The sequence below is a fragment of the Pseudorca crassidens genome, chromosome 7 (genome assembly GCF_039906515.1).
Source record: "Pseudorca crassidens isolate mPseCra1 chromosome 7, mPseCra1.hap1, whole genome shotgun sequence".
In the NCBI taxonomy this organism is placed as follows: Eukaryota; Metazoa; Chordata; class Mammalia; order Artiodactyla; family Delphinidae; genus Pseudorca; species Pseudorca crassidens.
In genome coordinates this window covers 22,253,226-22,275,870 of record NC_090302.1, presented here as the reverse complement: position 1 = coordinate 22,275,870, position 22,645 = coordinate 22,253,226, and the positions used below count along the sequence as shown (strand labels likewise).

General features: G+C 40.1%; 1 protein-coding gene across 6 annotated transcripts in view; it reads right to left on the bottom strand.

Moving 5' to 3' along the window:
- The window catches only part of ECPAS (Ecm29 proteasome adaptor and scaffold), a 98,833-nt gene that overhangs the window by 13,132 nt on the left and 63,056 nt on the right, over nucleotides 1-22,645 (bottom strand). For all 6 annotated transcript variants that reach the window (XM_067743673.1, XM_067743674.1, XM_067743671.1 and 3 more), the window contains 17 exons: nucleotides 21,653-21,787; nucleotides 20,681-20,843; nucleotides 20,060-20,232; nucleotides 18,783-18,884; nucleotides 15,337-15,460; nucleotides 13,893-14,038; nucleotides 13,403-13,457; nucleotides 12,362-12,476; nucleotides 11,638-11,706; nucleotides 10,257-10,374; nucleotides 9,833-10,000; nucleotides 7,455-7,534; nucleotides 6,741-6,846; nucleotides 5,691-5,738; nucleotides 4,535-4,656; nucleotides 2,816-2,966; nucleotides 856-921 (listed from right to left, as the gene is read on the bottom strand). In XM_067743673.1, coding sequence (XP_067599774.1) covers nucleotides 856-921; nucleotides 2,816-2,966; nucleotides 4,535-4,656; nucleotides 5,691-5,738; nucleotides 6,741-6,846; nucleotides 7,455-7,534; nucleotides 9,833-10,000; nucleotides 10,257-10,374; nucleotides 11,638-11,706; nucleotides 12,362-12,476; nucleotides 13,403-13,457; nucleotides 13,893-14,038; nucleotides 15,337-15,460; nucleotides 18,783-18,884; nucleotides 20,060-20,232; nucleotides 20,681-20,843; nucleotides 21,653-21,787 — 1,941 coding nt within the window. The remainder of the gene's footprint in view (nucleotides 1-855; nucleotides 922-2,815; nucleotides 2,967-4,534; nucleotides 4,657-5,690; nucleotides 5,739-6,740; nucleotides 6,847-7,454; nucleotides 7,535-9,832; nucleotides 10,001-10,256; nucleotides 10,375-11,637; nucleotides 11,707-12,361; nucleotides 12,477-13,402; nucleotides 13,458-13,892; nucleotides 14,039-15,336; nucleotides 15,461-18,782; nucleotides 18,885-20,059; nucleotides 20,233-20,680; nucleotides 20,844-21,652; nucleotides 21,788-22,645) is intronic.

The following is a 22,645-nucleotide window of genomic DNA, read 5'->3' as shown; positions in this document are numbered from 1 at the left end:
GGTCCTGCCCTATCAAGCCACCTTATTAAAGTTGACTTCTTAGCTGAATTTGCTATACTATATATTTTTGAAAATATAATGACATATATTCTATTACTGATGAGCCTATCTATAAGGTGCTTGCTAACTATTCCTATTTCTTTAAGCTTTCTTTTGCCCTCATAATCCAACGAAGACATCCTTAGACCAAATTTTGGTAATAGTTCCCCAGTAAGCACTAAAAAAATTCCTTCTTCTCTTGTCTAGACCTGTGATCTGCCCATCAAAACAATTTCCAGTAGCTCACAAGCTCTCATTTAACCACTCCAGGGCATGCACAGCAGAGTCAGCTTTTGTGACCTTAGAGACTCTTTAACCCATGATTCCAGAAACATTGGAATTTCGAAACTTGGTGCCAAGCGCTCTTTTCTGCAAATCCCCTTCCTTTAACTGAACAACCTACCAACATTGCTCAGTTCTCTCTCCCTACCTTTTATGCTTCCTACTTCACTAACAGCTCCAGCTTACACCTTCCTAGGTCCTCCCAGATACAATGCTCAGGCAGACACAAGTATCCGAACTTTCTAAATAGGCAGGCCAAAAGAGATACAGATATAGATTTATAGGCAGACCTTTCAATATATTGTTCTCCTGTGTAACACAAATCTGGACTGATGCAATCTAGTATTGGGGAAAGTATTCCATTTAGTAATACAGGAAAAGAAAAAAGAACTATAGTAAGAAAAAACTAGAGTCACAACAGCTGCCTTGACTCATCCCTTAAACCTCTACTTCATTTAATGTAACCTGAAGACTTTGAACAATTACACTCTAAGGTAAGCAAAGGTAAATGTTCTCATTACGTGAGGCACTTACCATGTTGATTGTTTCCATCATGGGAGAGGATTTGGCAGCACTGAGTCGGGCACTATCCATCGCAGCCTGAGAACACAAATGCAAGCACATTCAATCAATTAAGAAGAACCTCCAGGGACTTCCCTGGCATCCCAGTGGTTAGGACTCTGCGACTTTCACTGCTGAGGGCATGGGTTTGATCCCTGGTCAGGGAACTAGGATCCCACAAGCTGCACACGGCACAGCCAAAATAAAAGAAGAACCTCCACACACTCAAATTGGGCTTTACTGACAAATTAAGGAATATTTTAAAAAATAATATATAGATACAACAAATTCAAACACAAGTCTAAATAATTTCTTTTGTTCTACGCTCAACCATATACATGTAGAGGCAGCATCTCACTGTAAGTGAGAAATGCAGACAACAGTTAGAAATTAACTGCAGTTAGAAAATAACATAGTATGGCTCTGAGCAAGTTATCCAGCCTTCTTGAGCCTCAGGTTCTCCCTCCATTAAATAAAGAAACAGACTAAATAATTTTCTATCTAATACACGATTTTTAATTTTATACATGTATTGTTTTAACTTTATAAAGGACCCTCCTATCTATTGATACAATAGCATTTTAATCAAATAACTATGGTACAGGAGAGGTTGACACTATCCAGACATAGTAAGTGAGAAAAATTAGGCATACAGAAGTGCCTTGCCTAGGGCTGCAAAGTTTGGACTAGAATTTATGTTTCCTAATTCTCAACACCTAGTAGGTGAGAACCTAGGAAAGGCAAGATTACTGCTGAAAGAGGAAAGAATGATGACTGGAGAAGAAACAGCAATATCAGAGGCAAAGGGAAAACAGAGTAAGTGATTAGAATATAATAGCTTAGGTAAGTTAAAAACCAAATAGTGAACTGAGAGAAAACTTTTACAATCATATAACAGGAGTTTGACAGTTCTAATAAAGACAAATGTAAAAACATAAACAAGTGAAAAACAGACATACAGTAGAAACATACAACTCACAGAAGAAATATTTATAAATGGATAACATAATACGAAAAGACAATGGACAACGCTAATAATAGGAAACTAAATTAGAATAATGAGATTCTTGCTTATCAGACTGGTATTATTCAATGTTGGCAAAGATGTGGAGAAAACAGAGCATTCGTAACTGTTGATGCCACAAAATCTCTCACGCTGTTCAAAATAACCTCGCTGTAGAACACTCTGCACGCACTAAAAAGAATGAAATAGACCCATCTACACACATGGTATTTTGTTAAAAACAAAAATCAAGTTGCAGAACAATATTCGCAGTCTGATTCTATTTTAAAATTAGTATGTTTGTTTGATTTTGAAGCCTATGACTACAAAAGAATTTGAAAAAAGACCCAGGAACTGCTGACAGTGAGTACTCCTCAGGAAATGATACTGTGCTGCCACAGCAGAGGGGACTCCTAGGGGATTACTTTCTACTCTTCTGTGTTGTTTTAACTTTTCACAATAAATGTTTCATCTGTAATTAAAAAAACAGAACAAAACAAAACTCTAATCAGAGACTAGGGAACTGGAGTATACCTAAAAAGCAGAATGATTTTGGACTATGCAGAAGTCTACCTACAAATCCTCTTGATTTGCAAAGCAGGAATGGTCCATAGGAGGACTCTGAGGGTGTAGACCCAACCCCTAGAAAATAAACGAACATGTACAAAAAACCGTGTTAAATAAATGTATTGATGTATTTTTTTGGACGGAAGTGTCATTTTTCATTCACTTCACATAACAGTGTATGAGCCCTCTCCGGCCCCGCTAAAGAAACACTGCATGTGGTTATAGAAGTTGAGCTGTTTCAAGAGTGGTGAAAGTATCATCTGAGTCATGGAGTTTGTCTAAGGACCCTGGAAGGCCTGTTGAGTATCTTAACAGGATTCTCCCTTCATGATAATTACCAATATGGCTGTGTTGTCAACTCACCTTTTCTTGGTCTGTAGCCCGGAGACTCAAATAATTGAGAACTTGAGGCTCCAAGACACTTAAGGATTCTAGCAGAGCTGGGATGAGTTTTGGTGCATGTGGTTTCAACATGGCTCCTGCACTTTTGCTGATCTTCACGAGGGTGTTAATGCTACAGACACACAAAACACAACTCCTGAGTCCTTTTAACAAAGCAAGAAGCCCTACAGGTCTAATCATGAGGAGTTTCTGCACTTTATTGCATTAAGGAACATACTCCCTTGGGTACAGAGCCTGGTCTTAGCTCTGTGTTGGTTTTTTTTTTGGTTTTTGTTTTTACTTTTTATTACAGAAATGTTCACACATATATGAAAGTAAAGAGAATCATAAATGCAATTCCGTATGCTCTCCACCCAGTTCAACAAGCAGCAACCTTTGGCCAATTTTGTCTCACTTAGGCATCCACCATACATACAGACCATTCATATACTTTTCCCCCTGCCACTGTAGTATTTTGAAGCATATTCCCTAACTTCTACATGTATCATGAAGAGACCCAGATTTTTTATCATAATCAAAATACCATTTCACACCTAAAAAATATTAAGAATTTCTTTCATATCATCTAATATCCAAATTTCCTGACTGCTTCACAAGTGTCCGTAAGAGTTGGTTTGCTGAAATCAAATCCAGAGTCCATCTACACATTGCAATTTACTGCATTTCTTGAATCTTTTTCAACAGTGCTCTCTCTCCGTCCTCTTTTTTTTAAGCTATTGATTTGTATTCTGATGGTGTCACTTAAGAGGTTCCTCTGTAGCTTATACAGATCTGCAGGCTAAAATCAAGTTCAGTTCAATTTTTTTAAAAACAAGAATCTTTCACGGGTGGTCTTCACATGTCCTGTCTCATCACATCAAGATGCTTATGTTTTTTTGTGCTGTTGAATGAACAGCAGGTTCAAGTTTGGTCAGCACGAACCAACCATCCATTATAATGCTCCTCCCGTCAGCCTTTACCAGTGGACTCAGGAGCCACTTATGATCACTACCTGGAGTATCCTAGTGAGGAGAGCAAAATGGTGATACCCTAATTTTATCATTCCTTTGCATTTGTTAGGTGAATCCTTCTGAGAAGAGCTTTCCCATAGCAACTATTTAGTTACCATGAAATAGTGTTGGTACTGTTAATTTGAGCTAATTTCAAGAGGGAAATAAAAAATGGAACAGATGAAGTTCCCAGATAGCACTCTGGTTAAAAAAAAAAAAAAAAAAAGAATCCTTCACTGCTGATTTTAACTTAAAAGAGCCATATATATCTAAATGTGTACGACTTGAATATTTCACAGGCGGTAAACAGTTTATTTTAAACATAATGATCTGTGAAACATTACTAAGTGGTATAACCAACAAGCAAGCTCTCAAGGACCTGAGGCGTAGCAGAATAGGACGATGTGCCTGCTGGGGGCAGAGGCCAATGACAAGAAAATAACAAACACACTTTACTCAAGGTTGAGGCAGAGTGGCAGAAGGCTGGACAAAAGCAAGGCTCCCATGAGAATGTCTCTGCAAAAATGTTCTGACTCACCACTTCTCGCATTTGCTATTGGGTCACCCCACTGGATTCTCAACTCATTTCTCCACTCTTTCAAGAATCTAACATTCAAAGAAACCCAATTTCTACTGGGTGGCTAAGAACTAAGTAAATCCAATGCATTCAATTTCATCAGCTGATTCAAACCTGAGGGCTCGAACTTCTGTCACAGGACTCATCACTCCTTTGTCCAGAAGGCAGGGCAGGAGGACAGCAATGGTTCTCTGGCCAGCGGCTCCTTTGGCAGGGTCACACATTTTCACACAAACCTCACATACAAAGAGCATGGAAATTAGTGAAACTGACCTCTCACCCAATAACGCGTTCATCTGACAAAATACTTCCTACTTCCTATATCCATAGAAAAGGGTAAGTGACTCTACTTTCTACAATATCACAGGAAGAAAAAGAAGATCTCATGATCTGGGATTGAGTCCTATGTCTGCCAATAACTATACAGAAAATTTGGTAATGCATTTTACTTTCTAAGCTTTGGTCTTCTAATTTGTGAAACAGGAAACAGTTGAAGATGAAACGAGAATATGTTTAGAAAGCACTGAAGAAGGCTTAAGGTATTATTATCAATAACTTTGGGTGGCAGCATAACACAGAGGTCAAGAACACAAATGTGGAATAAGAAACACTTGGATTTAAAACCTTCTAACACATTAGAAGGCCCTGATATACCACGAAATCAAGTTCAAGTGGGGAACCAGTTTCAAAAAGGCTGCCAGGGCTTCCCTGGTGGCGCAGTGGTTGAGAGTCCGCCTGCCGATGCAGGGGACACGGGTTCGTGCCCCAGTCCGGGAAGATCCCACATGCCGCGGAGCGGCTAGGCCCGTGAGCCATGGCCGCTGAGCCTGCGCGTCTGGAGCTTGTGCTCCGCAACAAGAGAGGCCGCAACAGTGAGAGGCCCGCGAACAGCAAAAGAAAAAAAAAGGTTGCCAACCTCAGAAGTATGAAAGGCAGATTAACATATAAACATAGCAATAATAAAGAGAATAGATGTTGCTTGATCTAAATGTAATGTGTACTTCAGGGTCAAGAGAAAGTCCTATCTTATATAAAGGCCTAGGAAAGCTCTCCATTTAAAGAGCCCAGAGACACACTTTGTTAAAAATACTAGCATTCTAACATAATAGCAACCAGTTTCCCATTCATTGTTAAGAAGTGGGCTGTAACATGAAGCCAGTTACACTGCAACTAAATGTCACTTTATATGACAAAAAAATAAGTCATAATTTTCACTGTCACATAGAATCCTGACCCACTTCACCCCCCAGTATAAGACTAGAGTTTTCACCTTGCTCAGCGTTTTCAGAGCTAGTTCTGCTGCTTTTCGTACAGATTCCTAAAAATGAGAAGAATATGACATTATACAACGTCAGAGTTTCCTTCTCATCTACCCCAAAATGTGTATTTAAACTGCCTCCAAATCCACACAAATTGGTGAAAAATCCTACTTTCATTACTAGGTAAAAAATGGTGTTTCACTAGGCTCTTTGCCCATCAAGGAACATATTACCATTCCATACTACTGTTTTTTAAATTAGATACAACCTGTTTTGACCTTACAAAAATATGGATATTAAGTATAACAGTTTAGAAACTAAATATATTATAAAAGCAAATATATAGAGATCTATGTGAAGATTCTGAAAGACTTAAAAAAACTCTGACGAATAAAGCAAAAAACTGAAGTGCCTAATTTTAATGGTAAGATGGAAAAATTTTAAATTTAGACTGCCGAGGCAAAAGAGAAACTGGTCACGTTATTTGGGAATGACTGATCCAACTTACGAAGCTGATCTAAGTAGAGTTATTTTGGATTATTTCTAAACTGTTATTTGTTCCTCACAACAGCATCACAAGATCTCTACTAAAAGAAAATCAGGCAGTAGTTACCCTTTTTTCTTTTTTCTTTTTTTTAACTTTAATTAAATTTAGATCTAAAGATACCTAAACTTGCCACTTCACACACACATCAAAACTGAAACTTTGGGGCTTCCCTGGTGGCGCAGTGGTTGAGAGTCCACCTGCCGATGCAGGGGACGCGAGTTCGTGCCCCGGTCCGGGAAGATCCCACATGCCGCAGAGCGGCTGGGCCCGTGAGCCATGGCTGCTGAGCCTGCGCGTCCGGAGCCTGTGCTCCGCAACGGAAGAGGCCACAGCAGTGAGAGGCCCGCGTACCGCAAAAAAACCCCAAAAAAACAAAACTGAAACTTTGGAGGAAAATTCTGGTTTTTTAAAAAAAATTGTCTGGATATTGAATTTTGAAATATGTAACATACATATTTTAACAATTCCAATTTATGCTATTCTATAAATAAATGCAGATTTATGTATATAGTACCTTTATATCATCTTGTACTCTAAAGAGAGTTTCCCAAATTTCTGGAAGTTTATCAATGATGTCATCTAGGGGTCTTCCTCTCAATAAATCGTTCAGAGCTAAACAGCTGAAAATAAACAATTTGGTTTCAAATATATGATCAAGAAAGCTCAATATTTTACTATGAAACAGTCATATCAAACAAGAATATGGATTCTGCCTATATTTCTAGTCTTAACCCCCTCACCCCAAAACGGCAATGACTACTCTCTTCTTGGTGCCTCAAATATACCACAGGCATATGGCATGTACACTCATCAAATGTCTATTTCCCACAACTATAATATAATCTCTTCAAGATGATACATCATTTTTTACTTACCAATATACCTCCAGGGCCTAGCACACTGCCAAGCATATAGCAGGCACTGAATAAACATAAATTATATATGTATAAATAAATGCTACCCTACAAAGTCATGAGAGTATATAAATGTATGTTGATGTCTAATTTAACAAGTGATCTACTTCTGTTATTTCATACTTACAAAAACTAAGACAACTTAGGAAAACCACTGACTAGAGCTTAAATATCCTTAACTGTCTAACCCAACCAGAAATATGCTTTTTAGTGGTTTTAACTTATTCCTTATGCACAAAGTATAAAACTTGGAAATTTGAAGGGAAAAAAAATTCAATTTTATTTGACTAGTCTTATATTTCCAAAAATGGTACCTGGATTCTCGAACTCGCCACATATTGCTGGTTAGATTCTTAACCAAATCTTGAAGAATTTCCTTCAAATACTTATCCACCTAATGAAAACAAAAGGATAAAACTGAGAACGCAAAATCCATCAATAATCAAATGATTCATCTCTACCACACTGTGTTTCTGTACGTAACAGCCTAAGTGTCTCCCTAGGCCTCTCTGTCCACAACTCTCTCCCCACTTTAGTTGCTGGAAGCTGCCCAGCTGATCATCCTGAAATGCAAACATGATCCTCTTATTTTCCTCAGTGCATGAGAATAAAGTCCAATCACCCAGGCGTGGGTACGAAGCCCTCCTGGGACCATCTAGCTCCCAAGTTCTTGTATGTCCTGCCTCACCTCCACTCCCTAGCACACACTACCTCTACCTCTTCCATCTCCTACTTGTTCAAGATTCAAATCAGGCATCACCTTCGCAGACAGGACTGGCCTACTCTGCCCTATGTTCCCACGGCACCTTCTTACGCACAATGTATCAGACAGCACAGTAACTGTCCTGCCCCTTCACACTGAGACCTCGAGGGCAGGGACAGTGTCTCACTTGTCCTTCCCTCCCTGGTAGCCTGCACCACGTCTGGCACATAAAGAAGCACTTGATTGTTCAGAATGAAGACGAATTTAATCTTTTAAGCCTCTTTAGTTTTGATATACACTTATCCATTTGGTAATAACTACACACACCGATAGTAGATTCACTTTTTATGCTAATCCAAAGAACTTCAAAACTTATGGCTTTTCCACTATTACTCTTGTAGGTAGGAGAGGTTTTGTTATCCTCACTTACATTTAAGAAAACCAAGACAGGGAGGAAATAACTCACCTAAGATTTAAGAAACTAATGTCTTTCTATGTCCATGTCTCTAGACAGTCTCCACAGTGATCTCATCCACATCTGTGGCTTCACCTTCCACTCACACAGAGGTGACACTCACATCCTGCGAGCCTAAGCCTGGGCCCTGAACTCGACCTATTAGATCTCAAGTTGACCCAGTGGTACCAAGTACTCTCCTAGAGCAAACAGAACTCACAGAACCCTCAAGGTGGAACCCTCCAGTGCCCACCAGCATCAGGCTGGAGACAGGAAAGGGCTGCATCATGCTCAGGCATGGAAAGACAGGGTAAGGGTCATGGGGTTTATTTAAAGTGAACTAGGAAGCCAACAAAGGATTTTAACCCAAAATGCAATCCAATTTGCATTTTTAAAAATCACTTTTACTATTGGTAATTAAATGAAAGAAGGCAAAGAGAAGAGAAAGGTGACAACCTGTTCATCAGGGAGGAATAAGGAAAAAAGAGAATAGATTCAAGAAATACTTTGGAGGGAATTCCCTGGAGATCCAGTGGTTAAGATGCAGCGCTTTCACTGCTGTGGGCCCGGGTTTGATCCCTGGTCAGGGAACTGAGATCCCGCAAGCCACACAGTGGAAGGAAGGGAGGAAGGGAGGAAGAAAGAAAGAAAGAGAAAAAGAGAGAAAGAGAGAGAGAGAAAGAAAGAGAAACAGAGAAAAAGAAAGAGAAAGAAGGGAAGAAGGGAAAGGAGGGAGGGAGAAATACTTTGGAAGCAGAATCAACAGAATTTGCTACTGGATTCAATTGAGGGTGAGGGTGAGACAGACAATAATCAAGGATGATGCCCAGTTTCCCAGCTGGGGTAAATGAATGAACGCTGAGGAGAAGAGAGGGGGAAGTTTGTTTTTTTAAGTCCCATTCTAGACATATTAAGTCTAAGGTATCTTGAAACAACATCCAAGTGATAATGTCAAGCAGGCAGTGAGACAGACAAGTCAGGAGCACAAGTCGTGCCTGGGCCATAAGTAAAGACTGGGAACCATCACAATCAAGATGACACATAAGCCCTGGAACTGAGGAGCTGATCTAAAAAGAGAAAGTGGAGAGAGTCAACGGTACTCAGAGGCAAGCCCTGAGAAATCCTAGTATCTAACAGTGAAGGAGAATATGAGAAGCAGCCAGATGAGAAAAAACCAAATATGGTAATTGCCTGATTCCTTATCTACCTCCCCAACTACGTGAACTCCTTGAAGGCAAGAACCACGACCTGTTCTCCACTACATCAGTGGTTAACTATCGACATACAGTTTTCCATTTGTGTGGATACACTGCCACTTCCTTAACCATCCACCCAATGGACATTTAGATTGTTTCCATTTTTGAGATTTCAATAAATGTTGCCATGAGCATCTCTGATACCTTGAAAGAAGGAAGAAAGCAAGGGATGAAAGAAAGTCTGTTTGTTTAAACAAAAAAGTACACAAAGTAGAAAGGAAGATGAGCATGAGTTTACATGCCATGTGTAGCCCGGGACAAGGGTTCACAGATACTTGCCATTGACTTGTCAGTGACCAGCGCATTCCAAATACTTGTCATGGCCTGTCGAATGCCAAGGTTGGGATCAAACTGGTAACGATAAAGACGAGGAACTAGTTGAGGCAGGAAAGGAGCTAGCTGCTCTCCAGCTCTGGTAGCAATTACATTAAAACCAAAAGCAGCACCCTAAAAAAATAATAACAAAGTGGCTCAGATATAATATCCACATATGAAAAATCACAAAATTCTTGTCCCTGAATAGAGCCTGATTTACTGGGTGTCCGGCTTTACCCATCAGTAATAGCAGCTATGTGGTGATCTAGATCTCTCTAATCACAGACTTTTACAAAACATACTGCATAACAGTTGTCCCCGTCTGCCAATGCAGGAGGTTTGATTTGGAGGGAAGAAAAAAATAAAATGTCCAGCAATAGCCACTTACCTTCCTAGAGTTCCACATTGCGTGATGGTTGGCTAGATTCATAAATTTATACACCAGGTCGGGCTGACTAAGATCACTTGCCAGAGAACAAAGCTCCTTGTAAGTAGAGAGGCCCTGGCTTGAACACAAAGATGAAAAGTATGCTGTAATGTATCTCTCCACCTCCAGACTATTAAAAATTACATTACCAGTATTACTAGGGCATTTTAAAATTATGTTTGCGCTAAATTTCCAATATTGCGTTATCTCATTACCACAGAGGCAGAGAACCAGGGTGACGAGAATATAAAAAGTCGCCTACTTCAGTTCTCAGCAATGGCTGGTAAATGACCTAAGGCACCTGTGATGCCCATGAGGGTGGAGCCCTCATCACCTCAGGAGACAGCAATAATTCTTCGGTGCACTGTGCACCAGCCTCTCTCAGGATCCCGAGAGCCGTCTGAAGACAGCTTCTGTCTTCCCTACACCTTTTCTAAGCTACAGCGTCCCTATCCTGATAACAACTTCTTCAAGTCCTGTTAACTTCCCTCTGTATTTGCTCAGCTACCTGATCTTTTTCATTATTTTGTGAAAAGTGAGCACTTCTTTTAAAACTCAGAGGGAGTCTAGAGGGAGGGTAAGTGGAATGAAACAACTTCAGTGTGAAAACATGGAGCTACGGGAAAGACAGCCTGAGGCAGGGCTCTGGGGACTCCCCAGCGAGGCCCAGCAAGCTGCAGCTGGACCTGAGGGTTTTCAGAGGAGAAGCAACAGTACAACCATGATGGAATAGTGATAAGACAAAAGAGGTAAGGCTCTACGAATTAATTTGAAATGCCCAGCTGGTGGACTCCACAGCACCAAGTAGAGATGCCCCTCCAAAACACTAGGTGCAGTGCGTGCTGATTCCTCCCTGAGGACCCGCTGGCTGGGAGCTGACAGAACTGCCCTCAGTCCAAGGTCAGGTCCTCCCCGAGAGCAGCCCACCACCAACGGCTAGTCACTGAGCGGGTGAAAAGACCTGAGGAGGGGACACAGAGCAGGACCTCCCTGCAGGCCCTCCCAGCCCAGTCCCAGAGCTCCGTGATGGGTCACGGTCTCGTAAGCGGGGGCAGCAGGTCACCTCCTCCTCGGCCACTGGACCTGTCCTGCCTCCTCAGTCCCCCAGGGTGACGACTCCAGGCACCCTTCAATAAACTTCCAGCACACACACCTCCATCTCAGTCTGCTCCCCCAGGAAACCCAATCTAAAACACTAGGCTTTTTCTCTGACATTTTCTTCTTCCACTAACACACAACACCTCCCACGAGGGTGGAAATCAACCTGGTGAGCACCCTTCCCAACGGAGAGAAGATCTCTACATCTTCATTGATGACTGATCAATGGATCCGGCACACTTACCCATCAGGGGTTTTGCCAAGGCCTCCTCCTTGAAACACCACTGTCTCTCCAGAAACTTCATGCTTAGCTCTAAACGAAAACAACACCAAGAATTTAAATTAGTCTCGAATTTTTCATACCACCATTCAACTAATGCATACATTTCATCTGTAAACTGATAAAATCAAATTCCCTATCAAGTATCTACAGTGTGCAAGATGTAAAAGTCAACTAACCCTTCCCATCAGCCAGAGAATTTTGTAAAATGAAGTCTAGGAAGAACAAATAGATATAAAAGACATCCCACATAAAGTTACACTGAGTTAAATGTGGTCACACATTGAGAACTATTCTTCCTACAAGGAAAGTAACATAAAGCAGAAACCAATTACGAGGATGACTGCCCGCCTCTTCCTCTTCACAGATTGGACCTGCGTGACACACTTCCTCTCCACATCTTCATTCCATTTAGCCAACGGTAATTACGGTACTTCTGTAATCCAATGCTTTACCTGTCCCAAGATCATTCAATTTTCGAAGCCTGAATTACTGGCCTGTTTCTAAACAGTATACACTGGATAATTAAACTGCTATCCACAGCATAACAATCGATGATTTGCAATTTAGAAAAGGCTTAATAAACAGGAAAATCACAAGCTGAACTTTCCTTCCTCCACTTCATATTCTCAGTATGTGCAAAACTTGCCCTGCGTGTTCAAATCTGAAATTTTCAAGTTCACTGTACCTTTTGCCAGTCATCAGTGTTTCTACAAGAGTAGAAACCAACTCCTGTTGATCTTGTTCATTGCCCAGTTCATACACCAACCCAAGGCCTTTTGAGGCAACATCTTGGCTAAGTTCTACACAGAAGTCAGACAAAACAATATTCTTTTAAGAAAAATTTGTCCTCTGGGCATCAAGTTAAAAAAAAGTTAAACTTGTAACATTAACCCAAAATGATATCAAAGTAAAGATATGAAAACATAATCAACCTGCCTATTTTGTTAAAAACATACTAAATCATCTGAGTGGACATGACACCAGCAAGTCTCTGTAAATGAGAACTACATTCACAGAACATCCAACTCACAAGCCAAGTCAACCCTGCTGGGCCTTAGTGTGTAGTGCATGGTGACAAAGGGTCAGTGGAGGCACGTCGCACACATGAGAGGTAATCACAGGATTTAAGGATGCCCACGTGCAATTTTTTAAATGAAAAGTCAACATTAGACCACATGTTTAAAACAATTAATAAAACAAAGCTACTATTTAAATGTCTAACACAAATATTTGCACCCTCTCCTGGCTTAAATCACAGAGAGAAAAGGAATTCTAAGTATTAGGAGAAGAAAGCTATTATTTGGTACAAGTACGAGTTAAAGAAGGCCTCGGCTCCACTTTTAAATGCAAAACTGATCTAATGAATAAATGATCTAATGAATAAATAAATACATTAAGAATCAAGTTTCCTGTAGCCTTCTTTTACGTTCATTAATCCAGGTTTTTCAAAATTTAAAATACAAGTTTAGGGCTTCCCTGGTGGCGCAGTGGTTGAGAGTCTGCCTGCCGATGCAGGGGACACGGGTTCGTGCCCCGGTCCGGGAAGATCCCACATGCCGCGGAGCGGCTGGGCCCGTGAGCCATGGCCGCTGAGCCTGCGCGTCTGGACCCTGTGCTCCGCAACGGGAGAGGCCACAACAGTGAGAGGCCCGCGTACCGCAAAAACAAACAAAAAAAAATACAAGTTTAAAGAAGTCTGGAAATCAAATATTTACCAATTACTTACCATCATTTTCTGACAAAACAGAAACAAATGCACTCTGAATTTCTTTAAGATGAGACTGAAAGAAGAAAAAAGGCATTCAGAACACTGAAACTCTACCTCCTTGGGAGAATAAAAATCTTGCTCTCAGGGTACACAACCCCTGTGAAGTCTCACGACCAGAGGCAGTCACAAACCCTGCTGTGCTCTCATCTTGGAAGGTGGCCAAATTACCTGAAGGTTGTGGCACTTACAGGTGGTCTAACGCACACAGTCTGAGCCTCCCCCATCCTCACCACTTCCTCTGACATTGTACCTTCAACTTAAGAATCATCTTCCAGCCCATATATATCAGGTACCATCCTTCATTCCTTCATGTATAGCTTATTTCAAAATATGTGTTACTGGTTAGTGGCCCTCACCCTCATACACTTCCCCTCCTACCACCTTTCTATTATACATACTTCATAAACAGTTTCCAACAGAGCTGGACCACATTTACAGAATGGCTTACCTTCACTTCTTGATGGGTACTTAGCTTCCTCACAAGGGAAAGGAGCCAGATGCAGGCTGCTTGCCTCACATGTGGGTTGGAGCTGATGATATGTTTATTTAAAATCACATCCAGCACCCAGGGGACCACATCATTAACTTTAGCTCCTAGGGAAAGGGAAAGAATGATAAGAAGCAATTAACATAACTGAATAGAGCTCCCTGAAAAAGATAAAATTTTAATCAACATTTACTCAATACAACAATCCTACAACATATTAAGATCTAAATGACTAAGGTGTTTAAATAAATTGCTGAAGGAACTGAGAATCATTCATTTCAGAACCTAGCATAAACTAAATAACCTTTCAAAGGTACTCAGATAACTTTAGTTCCCTAGAATGAAAAATTATCACTCTCATGGGGGAGGCTAGACATGTGTAGGGGAAGAGGGTGTGGGAAACCTCTGCACCTTCCTCTTAATGTTGCTCTGAACCTAAAACTTCTCTTTTTAAAAATCTGTCTTAAGTTTTTTTAATACTCATATGATTAATGTAATTTTACTCATTTAAACAGTGACAGCAGGAAAAAAAAGTATTTCTCTTCCTTTATATTTCCTTTTAGATCTTAATTGCACATGGAGTTTTTAAAATAAATATTTTTTCTTTTATTTGTTTGTTTTTAAATTTTAAAATTTTTATTGGAGCATAGTTAATTTACAATTTTGTATTAGTTTTGTCTTAATTTTTAAAAATTATCCCCATTCTTTCTAGTGTCAGCAATTTTTCTTTCTCTACCGTATCTTTCCCATCTCCATCTAAAAACTAACAGGCAAACCAACCTCTATTAACCTCACTTTCCTCCTCCAGCTACTACGCCATTGTTCTCCTTTCCTTTGTCACTTCAGAGTTCCTCAACCTTGGCATTACTGAGGTTGGCAGGACACTCTGCTGTGGAGAGCCATCCTGTGCCCTGTAGGATGTTCACAGCATATGAGACATGTGAAATCACAGTACCTGTAACATGTCATCAGAAAACGCATGCCCCTTCACCTATGTGGTCACTAAAAGCCAGAGGGACTTGGTGAAGAGGCACCTGCTGCACGACCTGCACTGTGTGATAAAGGATTAGGGGACACAAAACTTGGAAACTGCTAGGCCTCAACCTCTAACACTGGCTAACCACACCAGTCCTCACGAATAGAGCACAAGTCTGAAGGTAATCGATAGCTAACTCCCCTGCCTGCTTTGCCAAAGGACTAAAGAAACAGTTCTCATTCATTTTGTGCTCAGTCTCCTTTAACCAACTATCTTTCTCGACTGAGCCAAACTGATAAATACATATATAAATATTGGAAAGAGAGTTAAAATGGAATGTATACATTTTTTTCTTTTGCTCAAAGGTGATAACAAGAACAGGAGAGGGTTACTTGGTGGTAATAAACTGATTAGCTGACTATATGGTACCGGCAGGGGGCGTATATTCTTCTTCAGCCACGAGCCAGGCATCCCGGGCGGCCACAGAACTAGTTCCTATCGCAGCGCTGGTGATGGCTTCGCCGATAGTGAACTGAAGCTCTATCTGCTTGGCCTGCAATGAAGGGGACAAAAGTGAGGAGTCAGAGAGAACATTGCCCCAAAACATCCGTTTCCACAAAAAGCCTGCTTACTGTCCTGTTTCTCGGCATGCTTTGTTTTCACTCTTTTGCCTGCAATGCTCTCAGCTAACAGGATGGTTGGAAAGTGAGGCAGGGTGAGGGAACAGAGAACCCAAGAATGACTTGAGGATCTTTTCCCAAGTCTGTGTTGCACTCTTCACCCTCAGCAGAGAACCACTAAGCAGGGATTTTTAATCTTTGGAAGAATGGAACCATTTACTTGGGGGAGAAGGGCATGGACTGTGAAGCCATATGGATCTTGGTAGAAATTCTGTTTCTCACCAGCTACATACACTTATTTAAACTCTGAGACTCAACTTTGTCATTTGTAACATGAGCATAAATAATACCATCATCCACCTCGTCAGGCCGTAGGGACTGAACGAGGTTAACGTACATAAAGCACCTAGTAGACATCTGACTGGTAGTAACTGCACCCTTAACAGCGGCCTTTATCATCTACTAACACCTCCTCCTCTCTGCACGGCTTAAATTACATGATATCTGCAAGTTCCTCTCAAATGGTTCAGAAAAAAAACCAGAGAATGACAAAGCAAACGTGGTAAAATACTATAATCTGGTAAATCTGGATAAAGGGTGTAAAGGAGTTCTTTACACTATTCTGACAACCACACTGTAAATTTGGAATTGTTTCAAAAATCAAAAGTTTAAAAAATTCTAAACTATACATACTCATTTTTTTTTTTTTTTTTTTTTTTTTTGGCGGTACGCAAGGTCTTTCACTCTTGTGGCCTCTCCCATTGCGGAGCACAGGCTCCGGACGCACAGGCCCAGCGGCCATGGCTCACGGGCCCAGCCGCTCCGCGGCATGTGGGATCTTTCTGGACCGGAGCACAAACTTGTGTCCCCTGCATCGGCAGGCGGACTCTCAACAACTGCGCCACCAGGGAAGCCCTACATACTCAAATTCTAAAAATCAGATTTAGAAATTGACACATCTCACAATTATGAACCACTGACTAATATGGAATTGGACCAGCCTCAGCTCCCTTTGGCATTTTTCTCTAATGTTTGCTGGGAATCAGAAAAGACCTAAGAATAGGAGAGTAAGAAGAGAATGAAGAACAGAGAATATGAGGGGTATGGGAATATGGGACTTTTGGGAGAACACTGTAAAGCATACAGACAACAGTCTAGCCATTTCCAAGCTTAATCAACTAAATGCTCTAGGCTTGCTGAGGTGTTAAGTGCTGATACCACACACTTCCTACTCTGAGAAAAAGTATTTGAAGGCTTCAGTCCTACAGCTTTCCTGGTCAAAGTTTCTCTTGGCAACTCTCAGCTGAGAAAAGGTTATCTCAACACAGAGGATCCCGTATTAGGGAGGCATTTTATGTGCCTGTTTTTACCTGTTTACATGTTAATAACAACAGAGTTGGCATTACAAACAAAAACAAAACTCCCTAACTCTATTTGTGAAGATAATATCCAGATTTTGCTTTAAATATTCTAGAAATAAAGAGTGGATAAATAGGGATCATTATATTATTATTCTCTCTACTTCTGTGCATGTCTGAAATTTTCCATAATAAAAAGTTAAAAGAAACAACAACAAAAAAAACCTTTAGGACTTTGTCCTAGATGACTGTGCAGATCTTTTGCTTCTCTTGATTCCTGCTTTTTTAAAATTCTCCTCCTTCAGTCTCTCTAGCATGTTTCAAGCTTTTCATATAGTTCTGTACTCCTAAACTCTTAAAATAATGTCTTCAGTAGCAAGTTGAGAACCGAGACAAACCTTCATTCATTTAAACAAAACTGGAAGAAACCCATCTCTATCATAGATATATAAAAAGAAAAAAGATGAGAAAGGAGACATCACAAGCTTTTCCCCAAGACGTTACAATGTCAGTGACATCCAGGGAGAATGAGATATGGTTATAATTTCTTGTCAAAAAATGTCACCTTAAAAATACTCCATCAAGAATCCAGAGACCTGCATCCTAATGTCGGCTCTATCACTCAGCTGCCTTATTCCTCAACCACAGCTCTCCTCTCTCCTCCCTTTCTTCCTTCAAGGCCCAGCAGCGACTTTGCCACCAAAACACGTGCACCAGCTCCCCCAGACAGAAGCGCTCACGCCCGCCTTCGTGAGTCCACTGCCTTACACGCAAACATCACTTCATCCAGTTACGCTTCCAAAAATGTTTGAGGTCCTGCAACTACCAGTTACGCTGCCAGGCCCCTGTTTTATAAGGGGGTGAGGATGGGGGTGCAAAACAGCCTTTGCCTTCAGCCTAGTGGGCAATTAGCAACTGTGATGAATGTTGTGAAGCAAAGTACGGAGCAGCATGAAAGCACAAATAAATAAAGAAATCTACTCTAGTCTGAAGGGTCAGGAAACTTTTCAAAGACCTATAGCAACAACCTGAGAAAGAAGGAAGCATGGGTCTGTCAAAAGCTCAGAGCAAAGAAGGACTAAGAGGCTGGTGAACAACAGCGGCTGGTGAGTAAGTGACAAGAACCAAGGCCCAATCAGGGGCCACATCAGACTGTGTTAGGTCACTCATCATATTGGCTAGCAGTTGTCCACCACACTGGACATTTATCTAGAAGACAGAAGCAAAGTCATCAGACTCAAGGGCAACCAGAACACTGGCACCCACTCCCCACATCTAGCTGAATAGGTACGTTTCCCCTTCTACCTACACTGCACCACGCTTTACTCAAAAATGATGAGAAGGGTTTCCCTGGTGGCGCAGTGGTTAAGAATCCGCCTGCCAATGCAGGGGACACGGGTTCAAGCCCTGGTACGGGAAGATCCCACGTGCCGCGGAGCAGCTAAGCCTGTGTGCCACAACTACTGACCCTGTGCTCTAGAGCCCATACCCACAACTACTGAGCCCACATGCCACAACTACTGAGCCTGCACTCTAGAGCTCGTGCTCCACAAGAGAAGCCACCGCAATGAGAAGCCCGCGCACCGCAACGAAGAGTAGCTCCCGCTCGCCGCAACTAGAGAAAGCCCGTGCACAGCAACAATGACCCAACACAGCCAAAAGTAATAAATAAAAATAAATAAATTTATTTTTAAAAATCATGAGAAAAGGACTTCCCCACAGAGGTGATTTAGTCAATGCTACGATTACCAGTGATGGACCCACAGATGGTACTCAGTAAGTACTTGGTGAATAAATGAATAAAGTTTTAATTTAAAACCTCACAGCACGCAAAATTCCAAGTTAAGAAAAATGCCTTTTGTTTGAATGACTAACAACCAGATAGCAATATAAATACCTCCACAGAATCCATCAGACCTTGCAAGAGGAGTTTCTGGTGAGGAAAATCTCCATCCCCAACTGGAAAATACCCCAGTGTTTGGATAGCTCTTTCTTTCATCTGGAAGAACACAGAATTTTTTTTTTTTTTAAATGAAGTATATAACAGCTTGGTCCCAGAAAAAATGTTTCCAAAATGAGAAAGCAGGGAGGGGGAGTCTGTCTAACTAATGCATCAGCACAATTTTTTTTTTTTTAAGTATCCAATTTTACAGAATTATGTCTATAAGACATTGGAGGTAGAAAGACATAAAACTGAGTTCATTAAGGGTCCACAGCTGCAAAAGAAGGAAGAACAAAGTCTTTAACTAGTTCATTATCCTACAAGCTATAACAGTTATAAATGTAAATTCTGGGCCCAGAGGACCTAAGATTAAGTCACAGCTCGACCATTTTAATAGCCTTTACAACTGTGTGACCTCAGGCAAGTTACTTAGCCTCTCTGTGACGCTATTTCCTCATCTCTGAAAATAGAGATGACAACTGTACCTACTTCACTAGATCTTTTGGGGATTCAATTAATTAATGCATGTGAAGCACTCAGCATATGCTTGGCAGATTGCAAGTGCTCAACAATGGATGGTAATGAGTAGTTGCTAACATCTAATAAAAACTACTGTGATCTCAGAAAGTTTTAAATAGTCCCTAGATCAAGAATAAAATTACATATTTATTAAACTTGTAGTAAACCGATTTTTCTGTTCATTAAATCATCTTACACTTCAACACTGAGGTGTTCTTATCCCAAAGAAAATTTTTAAAGTCTATGAAAGTTTTTATCTGAAACTAAAAAAACATAAGTGTCCTTTTCCTCAGAGATTACTCACACTGCTTACGAATGCCCAGATTTCTTAAAACCAAACTAAGTATAGGAAGTTAAGATTTAGATTTGGTCTGAAATTACAAAAATCGTTAAACTATTTAACACTTTATTACCCCCCTTTTGCATGACAAAAGAATTACCTGATGCATTTAATATTTACCCAAATCTTAACAGTTCTGGGCCTAAATTGGAGTAACTGGGTCAAACAGTACACACACGAAAGCAGTGCACAAATCATCCCCAACTCAAAATTAAACAGTCACCTAGACTTTCTTCTTTACCACTCTTTTTCACATTCAGTCCTTCCTCCAGCTGTAATGCCATCTATCCTGACTACGATTCTGTTTTTATTCATTTATTTATCTATAAACAGAAAGAATTTCAGAGAAGAAGGATAAAAGGAAGAGACTTGCCTTATTTGTTTCTTTACTGGAGGGTATTCTATTTAGCAGGCTTTCCACAAGATGCAACTTAGTAAAGCCAGATCCCTCACTGGGGATTGGGAGTGGACCATTTCTGCCAATTTCACCCAGGGCTGTACAGGCAGCAATTGCCAGGAGGGGTGATGTACTGTCCAAAAATGAGCCTGTAAACACATTTAGACACAAAAGAATTTTATATCATTACCCCTGGAATCCAAAGCAACCAGCAATGTACTCAAGATTTTTTTAAAGACAGCAAACCAAAATCAAAGTCTACAACATATTTTCCAGTTGATAATTTGTTAGCATTTCTTTAGTAATAAAACACCAGAGTCATGTCCTTTCTTAATGTTTACAATTTTTCCCATAACGGAATCATCTCTGTTAAATAGAAACATATAGAAAAATATGTATATACAAAAACTACAGTACTTGCATTGTTATTAAAAACAAAGAATTTATTCCGCATCAAGACTCTGTGGAAAAACCTCGTGTATTTAGAGTGCAATGCTATAAAAAGAAATTAAAATGTTACAATAAATTTTAACCTAATTCAAAAAAACTGTAACCTACTTATGCTGACATCCAAATCAGCATAAACACATTAATTACCGATAGTTTCTGTGGCACTCTGAATGAGTTCCTCTTGTTCGGGCAGAAAATCAGCATTTGTCTCCACGTCTTGCTGCTCTGCCATTTTCATTTTCTTCTTAGCCAAATATCTTCCTACTGTGAATCCCAATGCAAGCAAGGATCCGTGCTGTATCTCCGGGCTCTGGATTTAACAACACAATACCGTAGGTCTGTCTCTCTCACACGTGCGTGAATGCAATGAAATAACTGTGTGTTTACTACAGTCATCTCCCCAATAAAATATAAGGCCAAAGAATAAAGTGATCATGTGAGGTTCCACTGGATGTTAATAAATAGGTTAGGGAACAAGAGAAAACTTGAGTTTCAAACACAGAATTCTGAGAAGTTAAGCTGAGTCCTGACTCACTTGGATTTAGATTCCTTAATCCCATACCCAACTCCAACTATGGGTGAGGTGACTCCATTGCATGCTCTTATAAGCACCCACACTTTCTTCTAGCTTATAAATAACACTTAGGTAAATACACCCTCATAACTTTCAAGCATAATTTTCCTCTACTGCCAACAAAATACAATGAACGGATCCTATTTCTAATTGCTAAAACCTCCAAATGCAAATAAAATATTTGAAAGCACATGGTTTCAACAGTGTTTCCTAACGGGACAGGTACAATGAGAGGTGGCAGTAGATGGGGAGGAAAAAGGAACTAACATTTCTGAGCACCAAGCACTACTAGAGCTTCTCATGTATCCACTCCCTGCCGTATTCGTAGAGCTTAAAACAATGCCTATGAGACACAAGGCACTCAAATTTGTTGACTGAACTGACTGAATCCATGTATTATCTATCTCATTTAATCTTTACAATCATAAAGGCAAGAAATTTATGAGTTCGTTTTACAAGTGAGAACACAAAAACTAAAAATATATTAGATGCTTTTGTAAAACTATTTCCCACAAAAAAGGACAGAGAGAAAACTGATAACATACATGATTGTCTTTTGTAGTCTTTACAAGCTGTTCTATCATTGACTTCAACTCGTTTCCTGACACTGTAGATACCACCACAGAATAAAACAATGCTGCCAGTTCACGCATCTCTTCTTTACTGCTATTCATCAGACTCTGAGCGGTGTAGAAAAAGAAATACACACATAATATATGATCATCTCCCTGCTGACAACGTCTAACATTTAAAACGTTATAATGTTCAATCTACTGGTAACTATGAGAAAAGAACGCAACAAGCTATTATTTCAAAACGAAATAAAAGCGGAGATATAGACCAAAATCTTACGTGCATTTTCATCAAAGATACAAAGTATAAAACAGGTGGAATTAATACACAGCTGATCTGAAACAGAGGTCAGCATGTGTTTTCTGTAAAGAGCCAAATCTATCGCAACAATTCCACTCTGCTATTGTAGTGCAAAAGCAGTCATAGACAACAAATGGGTGTGGCTGGATTCCAGTACAATTTCACAGACACTCTAATTTTCACATGTCAGGAAATTTTATTCATCTTTTAATTTTTTTCCCAACCCTTTAAAAATGTAAACAGTATTCTTGGCTTGCAGCCCATACAAACAGGAGGCGGGCCAGATTTGGTACATGGACCACAAGTTAATGACCCCTGATCTACAAGATCAAAGGTCAAAAACTCTAAGATCATTTTAAAATCAGCAGATATTCACGAAGAATTAAAAAACCTTTTTAAACTAGAAGCAATTTCCTGAGACTAGATTTTCCAGAAAAGTACAAAACTCACTCCTCTTGGTAAATTACCTTCATGCTTTCACACTTAAATAATTGGTACGTTTTACCATAATTCAAACTGCATTTTCCAAAAAGAACTACATTATGTAGCACAAAAGGTACAAAACTATATGAGCCAGACCTGTAATAAAAAAGATTATTCACTGTTTATCTGAAATTCAAGTTTAACTGAGTATCTTGCATTTTTATTTGCTAAACCTGGTAACC